Consider the following 20,689-nt stretch of genomic DNA (forward strand, 5'->3'; position numbering starts at 1 on the left):
AGCCCAGTTGCAAGCCAAGAGTGATGCAAGATTTGCCTGGAGTTTGAACTGAGCCCTCTGCATTGTTCTGAGAGTTCACCATTAAAAGAAGAATAAATGTTAGCAATAAAAAGTCCAAGAGAATGAACATCTGAGAGCCCAGTCTAAAGATCTACAAGGGATCTTATAAATATATAGTAAACATCCTCACTGATGGATTCCCCAGAGGAGCAAAATTCTACATTACCCACAAAGCACATTTTTTACAAACTGTTTCTGTCTGGATACAAAGAAGTGAAGCAGAGCATTTAACATATAACTTGTAAAAATCAAAGTTTAAAGCCAAGGAAAACAACCAAGATTAGAGCTGCTCAACCAAATCATAGCTCCCTTCACGTAGTTTCTTTTTATTCTTATAATTTGTCGATGAACCAGCAAATGAGACTCTTAACTGTCAGTACTGTTAGATCTCATGGCTTTGGGTGCACAAAGATAAATTAAAGAGTACGGGCTTAAATCACATCAACACTACAGGCAACTGCTGTGGGTTTTACCACCCAGTGTGTTGGTAAAGGATTAGGGTGTTTGCTGTCGATTCGTGCTCTGGTGCCCTAAGCTTTGAAGAATGCAGTAGGTCATGGCAATTTTTGTTGGCTCAGGTCCCTCATACATGGGCCGTGTGTGACCAAGAGTAGCTTCTCATGAACACAGCAGAAAGTCAAAAAGTCGAGCGTGCTCTGCCAAAAAGCCCCTGGGAGGCAGGGTTTGGGGTTTGTTGGCACATCCCTACCTTCAAGCAAGCAGCCAGCGGGGGTGCATCTTAGTTGTTCAGTTCCAGGCAAAAACGGCATAGGTCTCTTCTAAGGCAGACTCTGAAAGCAAAATTAGAGAAGATATGACTGGTTAAATACAGAATATATGACTGATAAACACAAAAGGGGAAGACAGGAGAAAGACACGTACCAAAGAATAGGCACAAACAGAACGGGAATATTGCTCTGTTACCAACAGCATTTGCACATACAGAATACACACATACAGGATTCTGTTCCTCCTCCTGGCATTCAGCCTTTGGTGGTGAAACAGCTGATGCTCTAGGTCCATCCCTTTTCCAGCTGGTCAGCTACCAGCTGAGGGACCCCCTTATGCACCACACAGATCTGGCAACAAGGGCTTGCGAGTTGAGTTTACACCTGCACAGAGGTACTCGAGGTAGCCTTTAGCTGCTGAAATTCCTGCTGCCCTCACGTCTACTCCTTATCCTCTCCTAGGTCACAGCAGAAAAGGATGTGGGCGAAGCACAGCTAGCCTGGTGATGGACTACCTCTTGGGATCCATCATGTTATGACCCTTTGATTCTGGAGCTGTAGTGAGATAATATTTGGGAAAAGGAAAAGAAAACATGCATCTAAGAAAAAATCTGGCATAAACCACATAGAACAGCTAAAGAAAAAGAAGCGACAACAAACAAGCTCTGCAGTCAAGGAAAGGGTAAAATCTTAGTCCTACTGAAGTCAGTGGGATGCTTGCCAGAAAGCTGTAGACAGCTTGTTTTATCCAGGATTTTTAATTAGTGATTAAATGATTCAATGGCAAGTTGGCTGTTTTAAGAAGGAAAAAAAATATCATAGAACAGCTCCAGCATGCCTCTCCCTGCCCCGCCTACCCCTTGGGAGGTACAGATCATATACAGCTTTTTTATGGGAGACTTGACAGGTATTTCATTGAACCTTAGTTGAAATCTGTAGTTTCCCAGGCCCTGCCTCCTTCCCCAGTTTGGGGATGGAGATAGGAAACACCTGCTAATGACACCGGAGGCACAGCAAACAGCAAAAGTCGTGTGTCAGCAGAAAGCACACTTGAAGCCTGGCCTCTCCGGTACAGACACAGACTATCTGATGGTGGATAGTATATATGAAGAAATAGGATTCTGCATTTACTTAATTGACATACATCTGAATGGATCTGAATTATTCTGGAGTGACACACCCATAAATAAATAAGGCATCTTGCCACCTTAAGGCGTAAGTCACTTTGTTAAAAGCCTCAAGACGCAAATGATCTATTCACACCCCACAGTTCTCTTATTCTGCTCGATTTTTCTGCTTTTCTCAGTCTCCTTCTGCTTTTCCTTCTCCAAAGTACATTGGTTTCTATGGAAACAAAACACGTCATCGGAATGGACAGAACTTGGTGACATCCCCAAGTGCAGGCAGAAAATGCAATTTAAATAAGCATTTTGCAATTTCTAACATGAGCCCAGGAAAGCGGCAGGCGATTATCCCATGCACGTGTGTGTACATGTGTTTGCGTGGGCAGCTGCCCGTGTGCCACACACTCCCTCTCGCCACGCGATTTACACACATGCAATGCCAACGGCTCCCCGGGACAGCGAGCAGCAGAAGGCTCAGCAGAATCCATCCCATCCTATTCTGTTTTAATATAGCTGAAAATTGCTTTGACAGCTGAATAGCTTCTTTGTTTATAACTCGTTCTTAGCTGACTCTGCTGCATTATGTAGCTTTGTAAAGAGATTACTTTGTCAAGAACTGAACATATATGGTCTGAGCATGAACAATTCAGCATGATGAACTGCATTCATTTTATATGACGTATGGGGCTGCAGTCCTGCTGTCTTCAATGTGTCTGGTTTTCTCCGGGCTTCATTTTCTGATCTTGAATGTTTTTTAAATTTTCTTGGGGTCTTTGGGATTATCATCTTTACTGTTTCCTGGACAGATGCAGAGAATTTTCAATATGTCAGATCTCAATATATTTTGTATCTTGCCCTAAATTTGGTTGTACCCAACCAAGTTTTTGGCTGCATATAACAGGAGATCATCATTATCCAGTTAGCTAATTATCCACCTGCAAATATCCTATTCCTGCCCTAAATTGCTACAGTTTTGTTAGTATTTGAATTAGTATTTCAACACAGCAGTACCCCAGCAAAGGCTCAGAAAATGGACTCCACTATAGGAACACCATATGGAACATATACAGCTTCCTACCTTGTCCCTTCACCCCCAGCCCTAAAAGCAAGCTTGTGTAGGCAGGTCTCCATCTACATGACTTCAGTACAGCTGCACGAGCCAGTCCCTTGCCTTTACAAAGCTTTTTCAAAAATATTAAAGCAAAACCAGCCTGCATCCCATTCCTGGCACTACCAGGGCCTTGCCCTGTGCACTGAATGAGCTGCGCAGGCTCTGCTGGCCACCGCCTGAGACGGGGCTTGAGCTGACCGCACTGGCGGTCTCATCATCCCCACTGCAGTTTCTACTTCTAGCCACGCTTGCTTAGAAATTACATTTCAGATTCACTTTGTGCCTTGCCCAGAGGCACAACACAGACTCGGGTAATTTTTCTCTGATTTCTCCTGGCTTTTTTCCTCTCTCCCTCCCTCAATTTTTTTCAATAAACACCGCTAATTCTGATAGGTGGATGATATGGTCCAGTGTAAAGATGACTAAGAACATTAATTGTCTTAACAGCAAAATTCCTATTGACTTTGTAGTAGGCATTACATTGATTTTTTGGGGGGCTGGAGACTAAGAGCTTTACTTAAGAGACATAATTGGAGGCTCTTCTTGTGTGGGACAGAGAGCTGGGCCTCAAAGTATGTTGCATTTTAACAGTTTTTGCTCAGCCCGTGAACTGGTGGAACTCCAATTTACACTACGCGCCTGCTTCTGCACTCAGTGGTATATTACCACTTCTGAAAATACCAACCTTTTCTAAAAACAGAGGGGAAGTTTGTCAGACAGACAAATCCCTCCTTATCTCTTAGTCATAGCCACGATCTACTTCAGATGATTTAAAGCACTTCGTACATATTAACCTTACATTAAAAAAAAAAAAAGAGACAAGAAAAAGACTTCTTTGCAAATCACTGTTTGAAAACAGAAGCCGCAGAAAGATTCCTCACAACCTTATTTGCTCCCACTCATACTCCTAATGTGCATATATTTCACAAGAGTTGGCACACTATGTGCTAACTTGTTGAAAAAATATATATATTAAATTCACCATCTGTGTGGAAGTTCTTTGTACTAGAAACTAGTGTCTCGACTAATGAATTCCTTATCTTCCACCCCTTCAGCGAATGATGGACTGGCTGTCTATCACTGACCAAAACAACGCCACTGCCCATGCAACATTCAGGTAGATGATGAAAGGATGCACGGGCAGTTTGGAAACAATTATTCTTGTTGTACTGGGAATTTTCAGATTTAGCAAGAAGTCATGAGATCTTCAGAGAGTCAGTAAATTTCCACAGACTGTTTCCGTTCTTCACCCCCCCTTGTGGCAAACCTGGCTGAACCACCAAACATGTCTCAATCGGTCTGCAACCTGCTCTGCCGCAGGAGCCCTCGGAAAATCCCAGGCCAGCTGTATCAGGTTATGGCTGGAGCCAATAAAGGTAGCAGTGATTTGCACCATCACTGATGGTGCGCGTTGGTGGGAGAGGGTTGAAGTCAACTGGATGAAATACACCGTGAAAAAAAAAAAAAAAAAAAAAGAGCATGAGAAAGAGAAAAGGATAGTCATGCTTTGCAGAGATGTAAAAGGTTTCCAAGGTCAGAGGGCTTCAATACAGAGAGAAAATGAGAAGTAGAGAGGGGAAGGAAGGTGTGTCATCAACTCACACCATCATCTTCCTGGAGTAAATAATGCAGCTTTACATATGCTAAGTGTGCCTCAAACTTCCCTTCAAGGAAAGCTCCATATTGCTAATATCCTACGTGGTGGATTTCCATGATTGTATATCTCCTCATTTGTGCTGCTAGCACCTGGAAACATGAATTTAAGTCTCTAAAAACATCTAAAATCCGTGCCTCCAACTCTAGTCTCAGTTGTTCCCTGCCAGTGTATAAACATGACAGTCCTTCTATAACGTAATTGTTAATAACAAGTTAGATATGTCCCACCTAAAGAAGCATCCATGGGTCATTGAGTGTCCATCTACAATCACATATGAAAACACAAGAGCTCACTAAAGGCCCCTTTTCCTTAAATTCTGGGCCCTGACAATCCAACCACCAGTAAAATGATGAATTTACTCCATTGGGTGTATGGCCTTTTTGTGTTTTCTCTCCGGGACTGTGCCAGGAATTGCGTTAGACAGTGGACTCCAGGCTTGTGCCACTTCTGACTCTCCACTGGCTCACCAAGGCTCAGACGGTTGACTTGCATTATATCCTCATGGATATGGGAACACACTTACCCAGAAAGAAGTTCTTGTACATTCTGGTTTCCAGAAAGAGGACTAAAAATGCAAGGGCTGATGCTATTAGCAGATGAATACTTTCCTTTTGTTCACAGTGCTTTCAGCCTTTTGTACTTCTTGGAAAAGCAGGCATGGTGGCAATAAAAATCACAGGCCCAGCACTCAGTGCCTGTACACCGACAGAGGTAAAGGTGACGGTCCTGAGCGTATAATTGGGATTAGTAGGTCAGACCGCTATGGATCAAAGCTTTTAAGACTCCACCTGCAGAGCTAGATAAATCAAGGAATTCCAAGGCTATTACAAATAGGCCTTTACTGTCAATGACTGATTTTTTGTAAGGATTGGCTAGGTTTCTGTGGATCTCAGCCATGAAATTCTAAAACAGAAAGAATCACCCCAAAGAAGGTCCAGTGTGGTTTCCTTTGATGAGAAGGGATAGGGATAGGTGCAAGAATTTCCTCATTCTCTTGTCTCAGAGACAGGCAGCGCAATTTTGCACAACAACTTGGCTCAGCCATCCATGGGGATTGTCAAATTCTCCCTCAGCAGGGAAAAAGTCCACCTGAAAAAGAAGTGATGGGAAAGGAATCCCCAACAGCCACTGCCCTAGCCTGAATGCTATGAGGCTCCACCAGTCCTGCTCTGTAAACAGGAATTGCCTTTGGATCCTTAAAAAACATGCACTATATCATTCTGGAATGGCATTAATCTCTCTGTCATAGAGGTCAAAGCAAGATTTCTATTATAAGCTCTGTGAAGCACACCTCCTTTCCAGCCACTCGCTTGCAGGGAACAAAATCCAGCCAGCCAAAACGGTCCGTGTGTAACAGGACCCCAGAGCAAGCACTTGAGGCAACGTGGGTGAGGCATCTGGGAGCCGCGAGACCTCCGAGCCGGAGGCCAGGCCCTCGGTGAGGCAATACTGGCTCAGTGCCACAGTCAAGGAAGCAAAATAGAGTTTTCTCTTTGGTTCCTTGCAAAGGACAATGGTCTATTCACAGCCAAGACCAGCTGGAGAGGCCACCGCCTCACCTCCCACCCAAGGTCCAGCAGAGCCTTGCCACGGCACTCCCCAGCAGCAACCGTGCGCCTCGCCTGCCCCTGCCATGCTTTCCTCTTCCCCTAGCACCTTTGCAACAGCCCTTTTTCATCCATCTTGATAGCACTTACGACAGCTAGAGCCCAGGTAAGGTTGGGCTTTGTGGTTACAAATAACAACATCCCAACCTTGGAGTCACATTGGCTGGAGAAATGATTAACGTGTCCCAAGGCACCAACACTGATACCCAGGGCGTGGTAAGCCAGGGGTTAGCTGAGGACCCTCAGCTTCTCTTTCTTTAACACATTTTCTGTGTATTTTCCTAGGGGTCCAGAGTGCACGTTGGCTTTGCTGATAAACTTATCAGTAGCAGAGTGAAACATCCGTTTCATTTCTACTGTTTACACAGAGCCTGTTTCTCCAGTTGGTAAGTCGGCATTGAGTGAACAGGGTGACCCTGTGTTTTCTTCCATCCCCTGTGAACATTGCTCCTCGCAGCGTGGGCTACACATCAGAAGATGGGGGACAGATGCTGCGTCAGGGGCCAGCCCTCCCCCACCCCTATCCTGGATGTCCCTATACATCATTCCCAGCCCCAACCCAACCCCTAGAGATGAGGAAAGGCTGTGGCACAGTATGTGGACGCCGATTACATCTCCAAACAGGAGGAACACACAATCAGTGGGATCCGCCTGCTTTCTAGCCCCTTTGTGCTCAGGGGCAGAAATACAAATAAGCCTCAATGTCTTTTTCCTGCTTATATGAACTGAGATCCGTTTTTCAATAGCAGGCCCTGGCAGATAAGTACTCCCTTTTCTTGGTATTTATTTTTGGGGAGGGAAAGCCTTTTACTGGCTCCCATGACACACTCCTGCAGCACTCAGGAGGTGCAACGGGGCGGCAGGTAGAGCTGTGATTCAGGGATGCTCCTACACCCACTGGAAGCTAGTGTTGCCATGCCAACCCTGAACAACTTGCAGGCAGGCAGCCCGGGGCACAGTAGGCTGCTACAAGGTCTGTGCTTTTGTAGATCAATTAGTCCCAGGACCCTCCAGTGGAGGATTTGGGTGAAGCTTTGACCGTAGGATGGATAACAGTGTCCCAGTGCATGCTCAGCTCATGGGCTCATCTCCCTGCCCCCGTGCTGTCTCAGAGAGACTAGGGCCAGAAACTTTTATGAGTTTTCCTCCTAAATGAATTACATCACACAACCATTGCTAATAGCTTGTGTTGTTTCCGAAGGACCACAGAGAGAGAAGCGGGTAGGAATGGCAACAATCCTCCCAACAAGCCCAGGCACCCCCTGGCAGCAGCCGCACCCACCTCTCACCCACTCAGCATGTAATGTCATGCACCGTGTGAGACGGCGACCCGGAGCCTGTCTAAAGCAAAACAGACAGGACACGAACCATTACCTTTCCTCTGCTTAGACTCACCAAAAGGGATGTTTGGAAAGCTGCTCTTTCTGCAAAGCACTCAAGTGGCAAATCCAGCTCTGTGCAAAGCCAGCAGAGGTGGAGAGCCCTGCAGACAGCTCATAGGATGAAGACTCAGGTTTGAACTTTGTTGTCTTATTGCACTTGGAGAATTCCCTGGGTATTTTCTAGGTTATTTCCTTATTGCTCTCTGGGTAAACTAGGTCAAAATGTTTGCCTTGTCTGAACCTTGGCTTGTCCGTATATAAAATCAAGGCAATGGGACAAGTTGTGACCTGCTTTTTCTGCATGGACTTCAACCTTATGGAAAGGCCGTACAATTCCCCTCTCCATTAGAGCCAGGAAGGCCTCTGAAATCCCCACATTCGCAACAGCTCAGAAGTGCTACGTGCTGTTATAGGCAACTCAAGAAGAGTACATGTGAAATGTGGACAACAACTAGACTGATGTACTCAGGCTTGGGTAGCTTTTTGTCCTTAAAAGCCAAAAAAAAAAAGGTGCATCACTATAACGGTGTTTTCTTGAACAGCCTGCCAGCTAAAATAGGAATACCTTTACAGATCACAATATCTGAAATCTCAAGAAGCACTACAGGAACAAAGGAATTCCACCACCCACTGTGCTGCATCCCAGATCCGGCTGTTCCCTCCTGAGATACAGCCTTGTTGGCTGCCACGCCACACAAACTGTTAGTTCACCTGCACTGACCTTCTCAGTCAAAAGCTCAGCATTTAAAACCGCTGTAATGTTTGGAGATCCTGCAGCAAGTATAGCAGGATCTGATAAAGAGAAAGCTACTGTGAACAAACAATGCAGACAGACAGAGAGGTTGTCAAGTGCCTTTGAGCCTGAATTGATACACATGGCTATCAGGTTTCCCTTAGCAAAAAAGGGGTAAGCTACAGCACCACAGATAGGAAATAGGATTTTTTTAAGAAGGTAGGCTGCTTTTTTTTAATCAGATGTCTGCTAGCAACAATGTTTTACTGCATTGTTAATATACAGGGGAAAGGATACCAACTAATAGCACCCAAGACATGGGATTGTTCTTCCGAGAGCCACTGTATTTCAGTGTCTGCATTGAATATGGCAATAAACCTGGACCAATTTCAGTGTATGTTACACTGCACCAGCACTCTCCTACTATCTATAGCTTCCTATCCTTTCTTATATGGTAAGATCCAGCAATCTGGATAGATTTTTTTACTTGAGTGACTCCATACTCCTTTAGGGTTTCAGAATTTGGGGGTAATTTTGTCATCAGGTCTTTAAAAATGCATCCAGTCTTCCTAGCTCTCCTTTTTAATTTACCCCATAATCTGCTACCTGGCATCTGTGTCTTCATCCCGATTTCACCGTGTCACTGGAGAGTGTCAGAGTACCTCTTGTTATAGCGATAAAGATGAGCTCAGAGCACAGCCCAGGCTCTGAATATTTGGTAGCTTACAATAAGTTCAGTTCAGGCTCATCACAGGTGCCAAACTGGGATAGCCTTTCCATGCTTCTCCATGTTGCTGAAGATGAAATAAATTGGTTGTGATTAGCACAGAAGGGTCACAACTAAAAAAAGTCCTTTCCATCCAGGTGTTTTTATTCAGTATACATATAACCAAAATAAGAATTGTAACTTAGCAAGGCCGGTACAGGGAGACAGAGGAAAGCTGTTGTCACAGCAGTACTGCCATGGCTGTTGTTTCCTATAGCATCCTTTGGCTGCCTTCCACTCTCCAAGTGCCCCTTGCCTGGCTGCTCAGTTGTCCCACCTATGAGCTATAGATCTTCTGTTTCATGCCCCTGCACAGGCTGTCCCCATTTTATGGTATCTTCACAAGTCATTACTATGACTTACATAGCCAGGCTTGGTACACAGGTTCAACAGTGCAACTCCTTTGAACTGCATTCCTCAAGGCCACTTTTCATCCCATTATCAGATTGGTACTGACTAAAGGCCAAGTGGAAAAATCCCAGTGTGAAACACACTTCTGCAGCTGACATTCATGTAATGGCTGTGTTCAGAAAAGGTTTGTTAAGAGACCTCACCATATACTGGACTATGTGAATTGTTTGTGTTTAGACTATAGTTTGAAAGATTTCTGGTCTCTCAGGGTTAAAGTCTCACTTTTCATAGGCAAACATTTTAGAGGACTTCTATATTAATGACATATCACTAGCCAGAATCAGAACTAGTTCTGCTTAGGCAACAACCTTGGAGAGAAAAACATTCAAGCGGTGACTCTGGGACATAAACTGGCTCCAGGCCTTAAAACAAGGACCATTTGCTACACAGGCTAACTACAGCAATTATACAGCCGAGGCTGGGGATTCAAGACAACAAAACTACTTCAAGATGTTACGAAGGTCCCTCACTGCCTGTTGAGAAAAAAAAACCAACAAACCAGCACAAACCAACCAACCCACAGTTACTTTTCAATGGTTTTAAAGCTTCTTTGCTTGCTACAGTAGAATAAAAGAAAGTGTCACAGTGATGGCTGTAGTCATCTAATGATAATGACCTTCGGCCACACAAGGTCCTTTAATGCACATGCGGGTCTTGTGCTGCGCTGAACAAAGCCTATAGATACATGCATCCTGGAGCATCCCTGCACATACAGGCCACAGAAGGATTTTGCAAACTGCTTATACGAACTGTTGCATTATATTGCATTTAGCTTGAGTGATCAGTAGCTCATCACTTGACCTCTGGCTCAGATTCCTAATAACTAGAAGCATCTGACATAAAGAAAGCCTTTAGAGAAGGCACAGGAAAAGAAATAACTGTGCTAATTAAGCTATGCAAAGTGCCTTGGAGAAGAGTGCTCCACTTCAAGGATACCCTGACATTTCTGACCTATTACAAGTAGTGGCAGAAAAATTTCAGGAATTTGATGTGGAGTGTTTAATTGAGACATAGAGGAAAAGACATCAGTAGAATTTAAAATCAATCTCTTCCTTTACAGCTAAATCATATCAGACTCAGTAAATATTCTTAGCCACTAATGTGTCTTTATTTTGATTGTACAGGAGGTAAATCATACTCTCAAATGTGATAGAAAACCACATTGGCCTGGAGCATTTATGATTAATTCATTGCTCACAGTACAAATGTAAATGCAATAGTCCTATTGCCATATCCTGCTTAGAACTTAAATACCATTTTTCTGATTTATTTTCATCATTTAAACCTACGGACACAGAAGAATGTTTTGAATTTTACATACGATACATCTTTCTGAGAGTGAACCTGTAAAAATGCAGCCCATTTAATAATACACTAAGCACCTTTCACATCCAAAAACCCATAAATCCTACAGTATCCTCATAGGAAACATATACTGGTTTATCCATTTTTAAAAAATGGTTAAACTGAGGCTTGAAAATAAAGAAAGTGACTTATCAAGGTCAAAATGCATGTTAGGTACAGACCTGGGAAAAGAAGTCCTGATTCAGACTCCTAGTTGCCTGCTGTACCAGTTTGGTAGTATTCCTTTCCTTGCCTGCATTTAGAAACGTGGATGTCCCATTCAAATAAGAGATGCTGAATGAGAGACGACTTTTCTTCCTACCATAGTTTGGAGCCTCCCAGCAGAATTTCTGGTTGTCCTTCAAATGAAATGTGCAAATTATAACCTAATTTGCATAATAATTTCACTAGTAGGCAAAATTCAAGCCTCCTGTATTGCATAATAGCTCTCCTTTTTCATTTACCCCATAATCTGCTACCTGGCAGCTGTGTCTTCATCCCGATTTCACTGGAGAGTGTCAAACTGGGATAGCCTTTCCATACTTCTCCACGTTGCTGAAGATGAAATAAATTGGTTGTGATTAACACAGGGGGGTCACAACTAATAAAAGTCCTTTCCATCCAGGTGTTTCTATTCAGTGTCTGGAAGACGACATGAATACCTGGATCGACTCTCCAGAGATTTCTGAGTTTTTCCTGTTAGTGGGTACACAGAGGACTAGATTTGCAATCTCCTCACACTCTGGTTTGTGCCTCCAGCTATATTTAATCCATATACCAGGGCAACAGCTTGCTACTGCTACTAGCTGTATTACAGTGGAAGCGACTGATGAACCTGAGAAGAATCAGAATAAATACACCCTACAGTTACAGCATTTTGTCCCTCTGACTTCCTAACCAGAGCAGTATCCTTCAGAGAGAGGAATCCAGATCCCATTAAATGGGAGAAAGTTGACCGGGGGAGGCACCAGCATCCCCTTGATGGCAGAGCCAAGAAAGCTATCTAACTCTCCCATTGCAAAGTTTCCACTGGACCAAAACGAAAACAAGGATTCAGTTTGGTCACGCTTGAGACTGGCTTTTTAAATACCTGTCTGGGTCTATCCTTTCTTCAGTTCTGGGTGTTGCATGCTATGCCCTCATGCCTTCGCTCCTCTCCTGCGGCCATGTAGGCTGGCTTGGGGAAATCTGTGCTATGACTTGTGCTGCTCTGCATCTCTCGATGGTGGTGTGCTAGCTTAAGCTGCCTTATAGGGTAACAGGCTATCTGCAAGCTTAATATGATAAGGAGCAAGAAAGAATATATTTACGTTGTTTTATTTACATAAAAAGCAATGTAACTGGCTCTCTCTGTCTCAGTCTTGTGCTATTAATAAAATCCATGTGAGGAATATACAAATTTACACCATGTGTGGAACCTATCAACATAACTAGTCTCTAGCTAGAATACTTTCCATGCTGTGTATCTCCATATAGCCCATCTTTCTGGGACGTGTGACCCAGAAATGTGTCATCAGGACACATGTAGTCACTGGACTGATGAAAGGAATTCAAGGGAAACAGAAGCAACAATGCCACTTCTTCCAACCTCTGCTCAGTTTGTTGCTGCTGTTCTCTGAAAAAGTTAGTGAGACAGGAAAAAGATGCCGTCGTCCCAACTTGGCCCTGGTTTTACCTCTCATACAGCAGACTTTTATGTAAGGCCATATTCTTCCAGGGGTTATGAAGAAAAAGAAACTAAAAATCCACAGCTGTCAGTTTTTAAAAGCAAATAATCACTCCCACGCAATGGCTGAAAGGCAGACTTGTACCTAAAGACTTGCAACTGGCATCACTGACATTTTTCATTGTCCAATCAAAATGTTAAAAATAAAAATAAACAGAGCCTACAAGGAGAAAAATACACTGGATTTTAACATTCTTTCACAATTCATAACCAAAGCTGTGGTCAGCAACATGGACCGAGAAAGACATTTGGGTTTAAGTCATGACTTTAATCAGACAGTCTCACTGGCATCCCGTGGAAACCTTCCAAATTAAATGGATGTCCAAATTAGAGACATTCAGACTAAGGATGAAACATCACAAATAAGCTCTTTTGTCTAGAATAAATAGAACCAAAACAGTCAAATGCTCAGGAAGATAACTGATACAACATTGTTCCCTTGGGCATCTTTGTTAGTGATTAACCCAGTGTGTTTTAAATGCCTAAAACAATGAAACTAGTGGACGCTATTCTAGTCCTCTGGGCATGAACTGTCCTCCTAATCTCTGCTCACCAGGTCTCCCCACAGCCACATCCTTCCAGTGCCCTGCTTCTTCCTTCCAGCCTCCAGCTGGTGACTCACTATTTAATCAGCGCAGTCATCAGGATATACACCTAACAAACCAGAGCAACCCCTGATCCCGCTGCCGTGACCTCTGCCATGCCTATTCCCAACTTTTGTTTATTACTTTCACTCATTGTGCCAAATCTAAACTTAGACTGTCAGCACTTTGGGGCAAAGCTCCCACCATATGTGGCATGAAGCTGCCTGCCTGCCCCGTCTCACGGCCTCTGCACACCTTCTGTAAGCATCTTAACTGCCCAAAGGGATGAAGGCAAGAAAGGACCACAAGCCTCAAGCCCCAATAGGTTTGAAATCAAGGGTAAAACTTCCACTGGCATCAACAGTGCTGGATCAGGCAGGGACTGATCCTGAAGGTACTGCATCTTCTCTATGGTGAGGGATTTCATCTTGCAGAATAAAGTCCTAAAGCCAACAAACCATTTTAATGAGAATGGTGAAACTCCTCCAGCAAGGCTTGTTAGAAAGTTACCTGTCATGAAAGGCACACAGCATTAAGGACTCTTGAGATGTAGGGGTCACCAGAGGATATTTTATCTTTTGCTGTTTTCTCCAGAAAGAATAAAGGAGATGGAAGATAAAAAGTGAGATTATTTCACAGCAGAGGAATGTTTCTACTTACAGGAAGATAAGCCTCTACCACTGAAGTCAAGTAATCTGCAAAAGATGATTATGAGCTGCATTGCCACGCACTCTACAGAGTTTTGTAGTCTCCCCTCTTCCTCATCAATATTATCCCTGTATTTTATGTAAAAAAACTACATTATATATTACATTATGTAGCCCAGCTGATTTTAAGATCCCCTCCAAGTCCAGGTACTAATTAGAATAAAGAACAACATCAACATAAGTGGCAGGACTTTTGATTATGTCAGACTGACAATGGATACTTTAACAAAGAAAACAGTCTAATCACATCGTGGACACAGTGTTCAATTATCCACGGATGGATTACCTGAGCCACCACGGACGGACCCGCTCTGTCTTCCCCCACAGCTTTGCTGCATCACAGCCAGGACACAGACTCACACCTGCTGACAGTTTCTCGGTGCCTTAGGTTATCCCTGTGCTCTAAGGAGATGCACTTACTGTATTTTAAAAGATGAACACACTGAATAGTCACTCCCACTGGCACATGTTTCGTATTAGCTGTGGGTAATGTCCCCCCTCCCTTTCCCTGCCCTTCTTCATTATCTGGATAACTGGCTGCAGACTTCTGTAGGAGTAGTTTTGGTAGCCACCACAGGAGTGCATTATGAAAGAAGGAGCTCGGTTGTACCAATATCTTAATTATAAGACCAGAAAGGCTGCATAACACAAAGTTTCTGCCTTCCAGACCCCTGTATTTCAGATCTCATTCTGCATCCAGCAGTCAATGCTGACATTTCTACACTGCCCAGGCTCCCTCTTCTGCAGATTTCACCAGCCCAAGGTTTGTCTGGAGGAAATCCACACTCCAAATGTAGATTTTGGTGAAGTTTGATGATGCAGAAACTTATCAAAGCAGCAGCCTGCAGAAAAGCAGCGTATGGGCAGCAGTGACCTCCAGTTCTCTTTGCAAACTGCCTGTTGCAAAGGTGCTCTACTTCTATTTACGTTGATAAGTGACAGAGGGTCTCCAGGGTGCTAAGGCACTTTTGGGGCTCTATAGCAGCAGGAACTCCTTGCTCAGTGGGGTAGAGCTGGGACCCTCAGGCTAAAACTGGCTGGTCACTATCCAGACCACAAGGATTTCAAAACATATGGTACCCATGGGCTGGATCTAACCACTTGCAACACATTGCTTTCTCCCTATGCCATCTACTCCCTTCCAAAAATCCCACAATTGCTTTTATTGTGACTTAAGTCAGCTCCCTTCTCTAAAGGGAAAACACACAGCACTTTTGGACCATGTCTGATATAATGATTCTGTTCAGTTTCCAAACTCCCCTTTAACCATAGTCCAGGGAGTCAGCAAAGAGATAAACCTCACCTAGCTGCACAAACGCCTTCTCCACACTGCATTCATAGGTATCCAGAGAGAAAGAGAGAACACACACCTCAGGACACAGGATCTGACTCGGAGATACCTAGGAAGAGTCAGATGAGGCACCAAGAACACCTCAGACCCAAGGAATTAACCTGTTTCATTGGCGTTGAACAAGGATCTCAGCCTGTGCAGGCAAGATTAATAGCAGCAGCAGCATATTTTCACATTATTTGTCCAACAACATAAATAAACCCTGTTATTTCAGGATATCTCTTTGTAGCTATACTGTCCTCTATGGGAGATGGTAGAAGCAAGGCTTGTAGTCATTTGGGAATGACAGGAGGTGAAGAGTTGGTAAAAAATACACATTTAAGTTATTAGCAAAGAGTAGACCCTTCCTTTCCTAGATTCTACTTTTCAGATTGTCATAAAGTTGTTCCCTCTGTTACACTCCTATTTACCTGAGATTTGCTTATTTAATTAGCTACTAACAGTCAGGTACACAAGGAGCTATGCTTTTCTTTCTACTGGATACAGTCGCTGTGAGCTCCCCCAAAAAAAGTCACCCCCCCTGTATCAGCTACCACACATTCAGTTTTGGACTGTGACTTCTCTGAAATATCTAGTGATATAAATTCTTGGAACAAAGGGGGAAGGAGCCTCATGCCATACATATGGGAGCATGGCTACACAGAGATAATATTTCATCTTCAGGAGACTTGTAACTGCAAGTTTTTTTTCATTGCTTTCATCATCTAAATATCTACGTAAGGGGTGTTACTGGAAATCATGTGACATCCTGAGCTTCCCCTGCTTGTAAACATGTGTAAGAATTTCACTTTCTGATTGCTGGATACTGCAAGTGAGGTACTTTTGCTCTACCAAAAATTCTATGTTTGTGAAAATAGTTTTCTTAATTTATGCTAATCTTCTAAAACTGCAATACTCGGCTGTAACTTTCCTTTACAAAGCTTGGATGTGTTAGCACAAAGGTATGAAATTTCATGAAATTCGTTATTTATGATGACATTGTCATCTACAGCAAAAAGTACCTAAATGAAATGATAATAATTAAGTGTACTCAGCTGCATTTTCCATGAGAATTTCCACATGCTCTGAGTGTGGGAGAACTGACTCATTCTTTACAGAGGACGCAGTATAAATCCTGCTAATTACTTGTGCTGAGAGTGGTATCTACAATTCATTTATTACATGAGAGTTAGAGGGCTCTGGTACTTTTTCAGTAAAGTGCCATTAATATTGCAGCTGGCTACACTACCGACACTCTGCAAGAGCCTGCGAAATCATGTTTCAGATTGGGTAGAAATATTTTAAATATACTTTTGTTCAACATAATTTTAGTATTTCTTCTTGGAATGTACTTCCCTGTCAAATGAAACAGTCTCAGCAACTCCAGCAGGGCAAAACAAGAAGGCCCCAGCTGCAGCTGGAATTCAGAAATAGATATTATGCAGCACCAAGAAACACTGTGCGTTGTTAAAGGATTCTTTGAAGGAGTGCAAGACTGGAAGTGATTCCCCTGCCATTTATCAATCCCCTATTATGAAAGGACACGATCCAGGATAACTCTCAGAACTAGCCAACAGGTTGTTAATTAGTAGTCATTATTACACAAAACTAGAAACCAGGTAATAAGAATGCAACAGAAACCGTGCCACCAGTGAGACACCACCCAGACCATTTCACAAACGGTCTCTATGCTGAGAATACTGCCCACACCTGGATCTGCCACAAGTCTGCCCAGTTCCACCACTGAACCAACTGCAGCAGCAAAAAAAAAATCTATATGCAGCAGTATGTTTTTGTATAAACCAAGAAAAGATGGCAATATACAGGGAAGCGGAAAGGAGAAGGAAGATGAGGAAAGCAACACAGGAGATGAAGTAAACCACATCAAGCTTGAAAGAACTTGTCAAGGCCTTATCCTGCTATAGATCAGTTGCTGTAGTTAGCTGAGCTGCTCCACCTTTCCAATAAACCAATATGAATCCCATTTAACTTTAGTACCATTCATATCCAGACTCATGTGCATGTCTGCATGTCTCTAGCATATACATTAGGAAACTAATGGAAAGCACGCGATAGCACTGGTCAGAGAAGATAGCTGATGTTCCCTTCACAACCCAAAATGTTGTAAAAATATAAAATAATATTTTGGGCCGAGATGACTCAGGAATCGGCATCAACTTGCCAACTTGGAAGGCCCTAGGATGTTTGCTTCAAATAGTATCTTGGTAACAAATTCGTATGTCACATTCACGTACACAGATCCGTACATAATGAGATTAAAGGTCACAGCTCCTTAAAAGAAGCCCTGTTAAAACTGAAATACAAAAAAAGTCTGCTGTTTACAAACAGAAAACTTAGAATCCAAAAGTGTTTCATTAACTGAATTAACCTATTTCTACAGCTCCGCTCTGTAATAGCCTGTAGCAAGAAGAGCCCCTTACTTTTTTTTCCCCATGTTTTTTATCTGGCATTTTTATCACGCCTGGCTTTCAACTGGGAGCATTACACTTTGGGTAAAGGATTATTTTGAAGACTTACAGATTTTTGATAGGCTGAAAACAGGGGCTTTTTTGTGTGCAGGAAAAGTTCCCTTTGATATTAGGAGGACAGGAATAAGCCCTTACTTTATGCGCTGCCATCTGCCATGTGAACCTGATAACAGTTTAAGGGTGCCATCACAGAGATGAGCTCTATAATAAGCAGTAACACAAAGAATTAAGAATGGGAATAGCTAGACTGTATGTGAGAACCAAAAATTCCTGCCAGTCCTCTAGAAAAACGTCCCTGCAAAGAGGATGCCACATCCCTTTAGATGCTTACAGATAGTATCAAGGAAAAAAACCCAAACAAATCTACTAACAGAAGTACATTGGAGATTAAGTGTACCTGAAGAGATGGACTGGGTCAGCTATAGGGCTAGATTATTATTGTACTAAAGCCGCCAATCACTTGAGTCATGACATGACACAAGCTGGCCATGAATATCCTGTAACATGCCCCTAGACCCTTTACCATGCATGGTCACTAGTCATACGCAAAAACTGCGACAATTTCAAGCATTGTGATGATATCTGTACGGGTTATTTTGCAGACCAGAAAAAGGTGTTTGGGAAAATAAAGTCACATGTTTTGTGTGAAAAGCCAGCCTGCCTGAAATTATATATTCTGACCTCAGCATTAAACAGAAGTTACCAGTTTCTTAAAAGAAAACATAGTATGCTTTGGAAGTTAAAACAAACTTCCGCATAACTGGAGCAGAAACCTCATACTTAATCTCTGTGCATTTGACATGAAATACAGAAACCTCTGATTCAGAGTTCAGTATGTTTAAATGGGTTCCAAATAGCCTTAAGGGCAGCTCCAAAACTAAAGGTAATTATGAATTTTATTATGAAAAGAAAACCTTGAATTTCTCAAAGAAACCAAAGGCTTGGTTTAAACCCTGAAGAGAAACTTGTGGAGACTGGTCCACGCTGGATCACCAGAACTGGATATACGGGCTGGTTCTGCACCAATCTGGTCATGTCTGAAGCGCATCTGTGAACAATTTCTATGGCTTGCACTTAAGAGATACACACATAAAAGCATTAACTGAGTCTCACCTACAAATTCAGTCTGGATCATCCTGCAAAATTAGCTGCCTCCAAGAGCAAAGCTCCCAGGGCCCTTGACACAGAAGCCTGAAGATTAGGCATCACTTGTTTGACCAGTTAGCTGCTATTTGAAGTTGTACAGGCTTGGCATAAATTCATTTAGTCATAAAAAAAAAAGGTTCAGAAAGTCTTTATCTTGCTAGAAACAAGCAGCAGCAGAGAGTTTCCTTGCTCAGAATTCCCAAGATCTGGCCTGCCAGTGGGTTTAAGGCTCACAAAACCCCACTTTTCCTTGCTCTCAGCATCTCACTCACAACACCATCTCCTGGCTTCCTCTCTCTCTAGCATCTCTGGCTCGAGGTCAATACTTTAGGCACTGCAGCAGTAATTGGGGCAATCAGGCAACTCTGTTCTGCCCTGCCATGTGGCCAGCGCTGGCTCCCAGCACCTTGCTCAGCACTAGAGCAGGACCAGTCCCTCCATCTTGGAGCCTGGAAGACAGTACCCAGGAGACCCACTGGCTGCAGCTGGCTGCAAAAACCTCCCTGTATGCGAACACTTCTCAACGTAACTCTATTTAATAAGTACCACAGAACGGTATTGATTTTACCTCTGTGTTGTACCTAGCACGTAGCCACAGCTAGGTATTGCACCACAGGGACCTAACGTTTGTTTTTCAATGATGGTCTGTGTTGGCTTATTAACCTCCAGGCCCATTTCCCACCCCCAACTTGAATCTGTGCTCTTGCTATACTTCCTCCTAATCGCCCAAAATTCGATTGCTCGTCTCCTCCATGCCCTGGGATTGCTCAAGATATCAATTTGATAGTGCTGATGCTCTTCTTGTACTGACACTAGTTTTGTATTATAAAAGCCCACCTGACTTACCAGCACTCTGTTTATTTTCTGTGATTTCCAGAGGAGAGTTCAGCAGGTTTCCACAAACCTTAAAGGCTTGGTTACAAGACTTGTACTGCAGAGACCCTGGCACAGGACATGTGACAGCAATCCAAGGCTCACAAGGTGGTTCTGCGAGGCTTTCCAAGAAATAGGGCTCCTATCAGCAACCGAGGCACTGTGAGTCCCTGGTCTGGGCTGAACATTTATACCACTAACAACTGCTTATTACTGCTGACATGAAAAATCACCGATATTCAACATTTAGAGACTTTTACCAAACATTTCTAAAACTTAATGTGTTTTTCCTAATAATGACAAGATACAAAATCAGTAGCATAAGCTACACTTATTTTCTGGTCTGCTTATATTTTCCACTTTTTTTTTTTTTTTTCATAGTATGGGTATTACAAAGTAAACCACCAAAGCTTTAAGTAACAGTCATCTACTTTTAACACATGTAAATTAAGGGCCTAGCTTTGGCAGCTTTTAAAGCGTAAGGACAACAAGGGAGACCATTTGGAGACTCAAAGACAATTACCTTATATCTGTGTGTACATTAGCTGTACAGACCTCGCTCTGAGCACACATTAATTCCACCAAAACTTAGACTAGGTTCCATACCAAGGTATCCAGCTCAGCATTAGGGGCTTCTCACAGGAGGAGCATGAGCACATCCCTCAGACTTCTTGGGAGAGAGATTTGACCTAAATTAGACTCAAACTTCACTACAGCCTTAAAAAGCCTCCATCTCCTTGCATTGACACTGCTGAATCTTATTTTTACTTGGCAGACAATGTTTCCCACACACCTGCCTCTCCTTGTCCCACATCCTTCCCTCCAGAGTTTTCATTGCTCCCATCTCCCTAATCATCTCAGGCTCATTTCCAGAGATTTGCTTTTAAAAATACAGTAGCATGCTATGAACA

The 20,689-nt window shown here is 43.1% G+C and overlaps 1 protein-coding gene across 3 annotated transcripts in view; it reads right to left on the bottom strand.

Annotated features, from left to right (window-relative positions):
- The window catches only part of SLC6A6 (solute carrier family 6 member 6), a 121,246-nt gene extending 101,384 nt beyond the window's left edge, over positions 1 to 19,862 (bottom strand). For 2 of the 3 annotated variants that reach the window (XM_040593462.1, XM_040593456.1), the window contains exon 1: positions 770 to 851. Coding sequence is in view for 1 of the 3 variants with exons in the window: in XM_040593459.1 (XP_040449393.1) it covers positions 770 to 830 (61 nt within the window). In the remaining 2 variants the exon portion in view is untranslated. Of the gene's footprint in view, positions 1 to 769; positions 852 to 19,751 lie in introns of those variants that run through there. The other variant, XM_040593459.1, reaches the window with a different exon arrangement.
- Between the last annotated feature and the right edge of the window lie 827 nt (positions 19,863 to 20,689).

The sequence above is a fragment of the Falco naumanni genome, chromosome 4, assembly GCF_017639655.2.
Source record: "Falco naumanni isolate bFalNau1 chromosome 4, bFalNau1.pat, whole genome shotgun sequence".
Lineage (NCBI taxonomy): Eukaryota > Metazoa > Chordata > Aves > Falconiformes > Falconidae > Falco > Falco naumanni.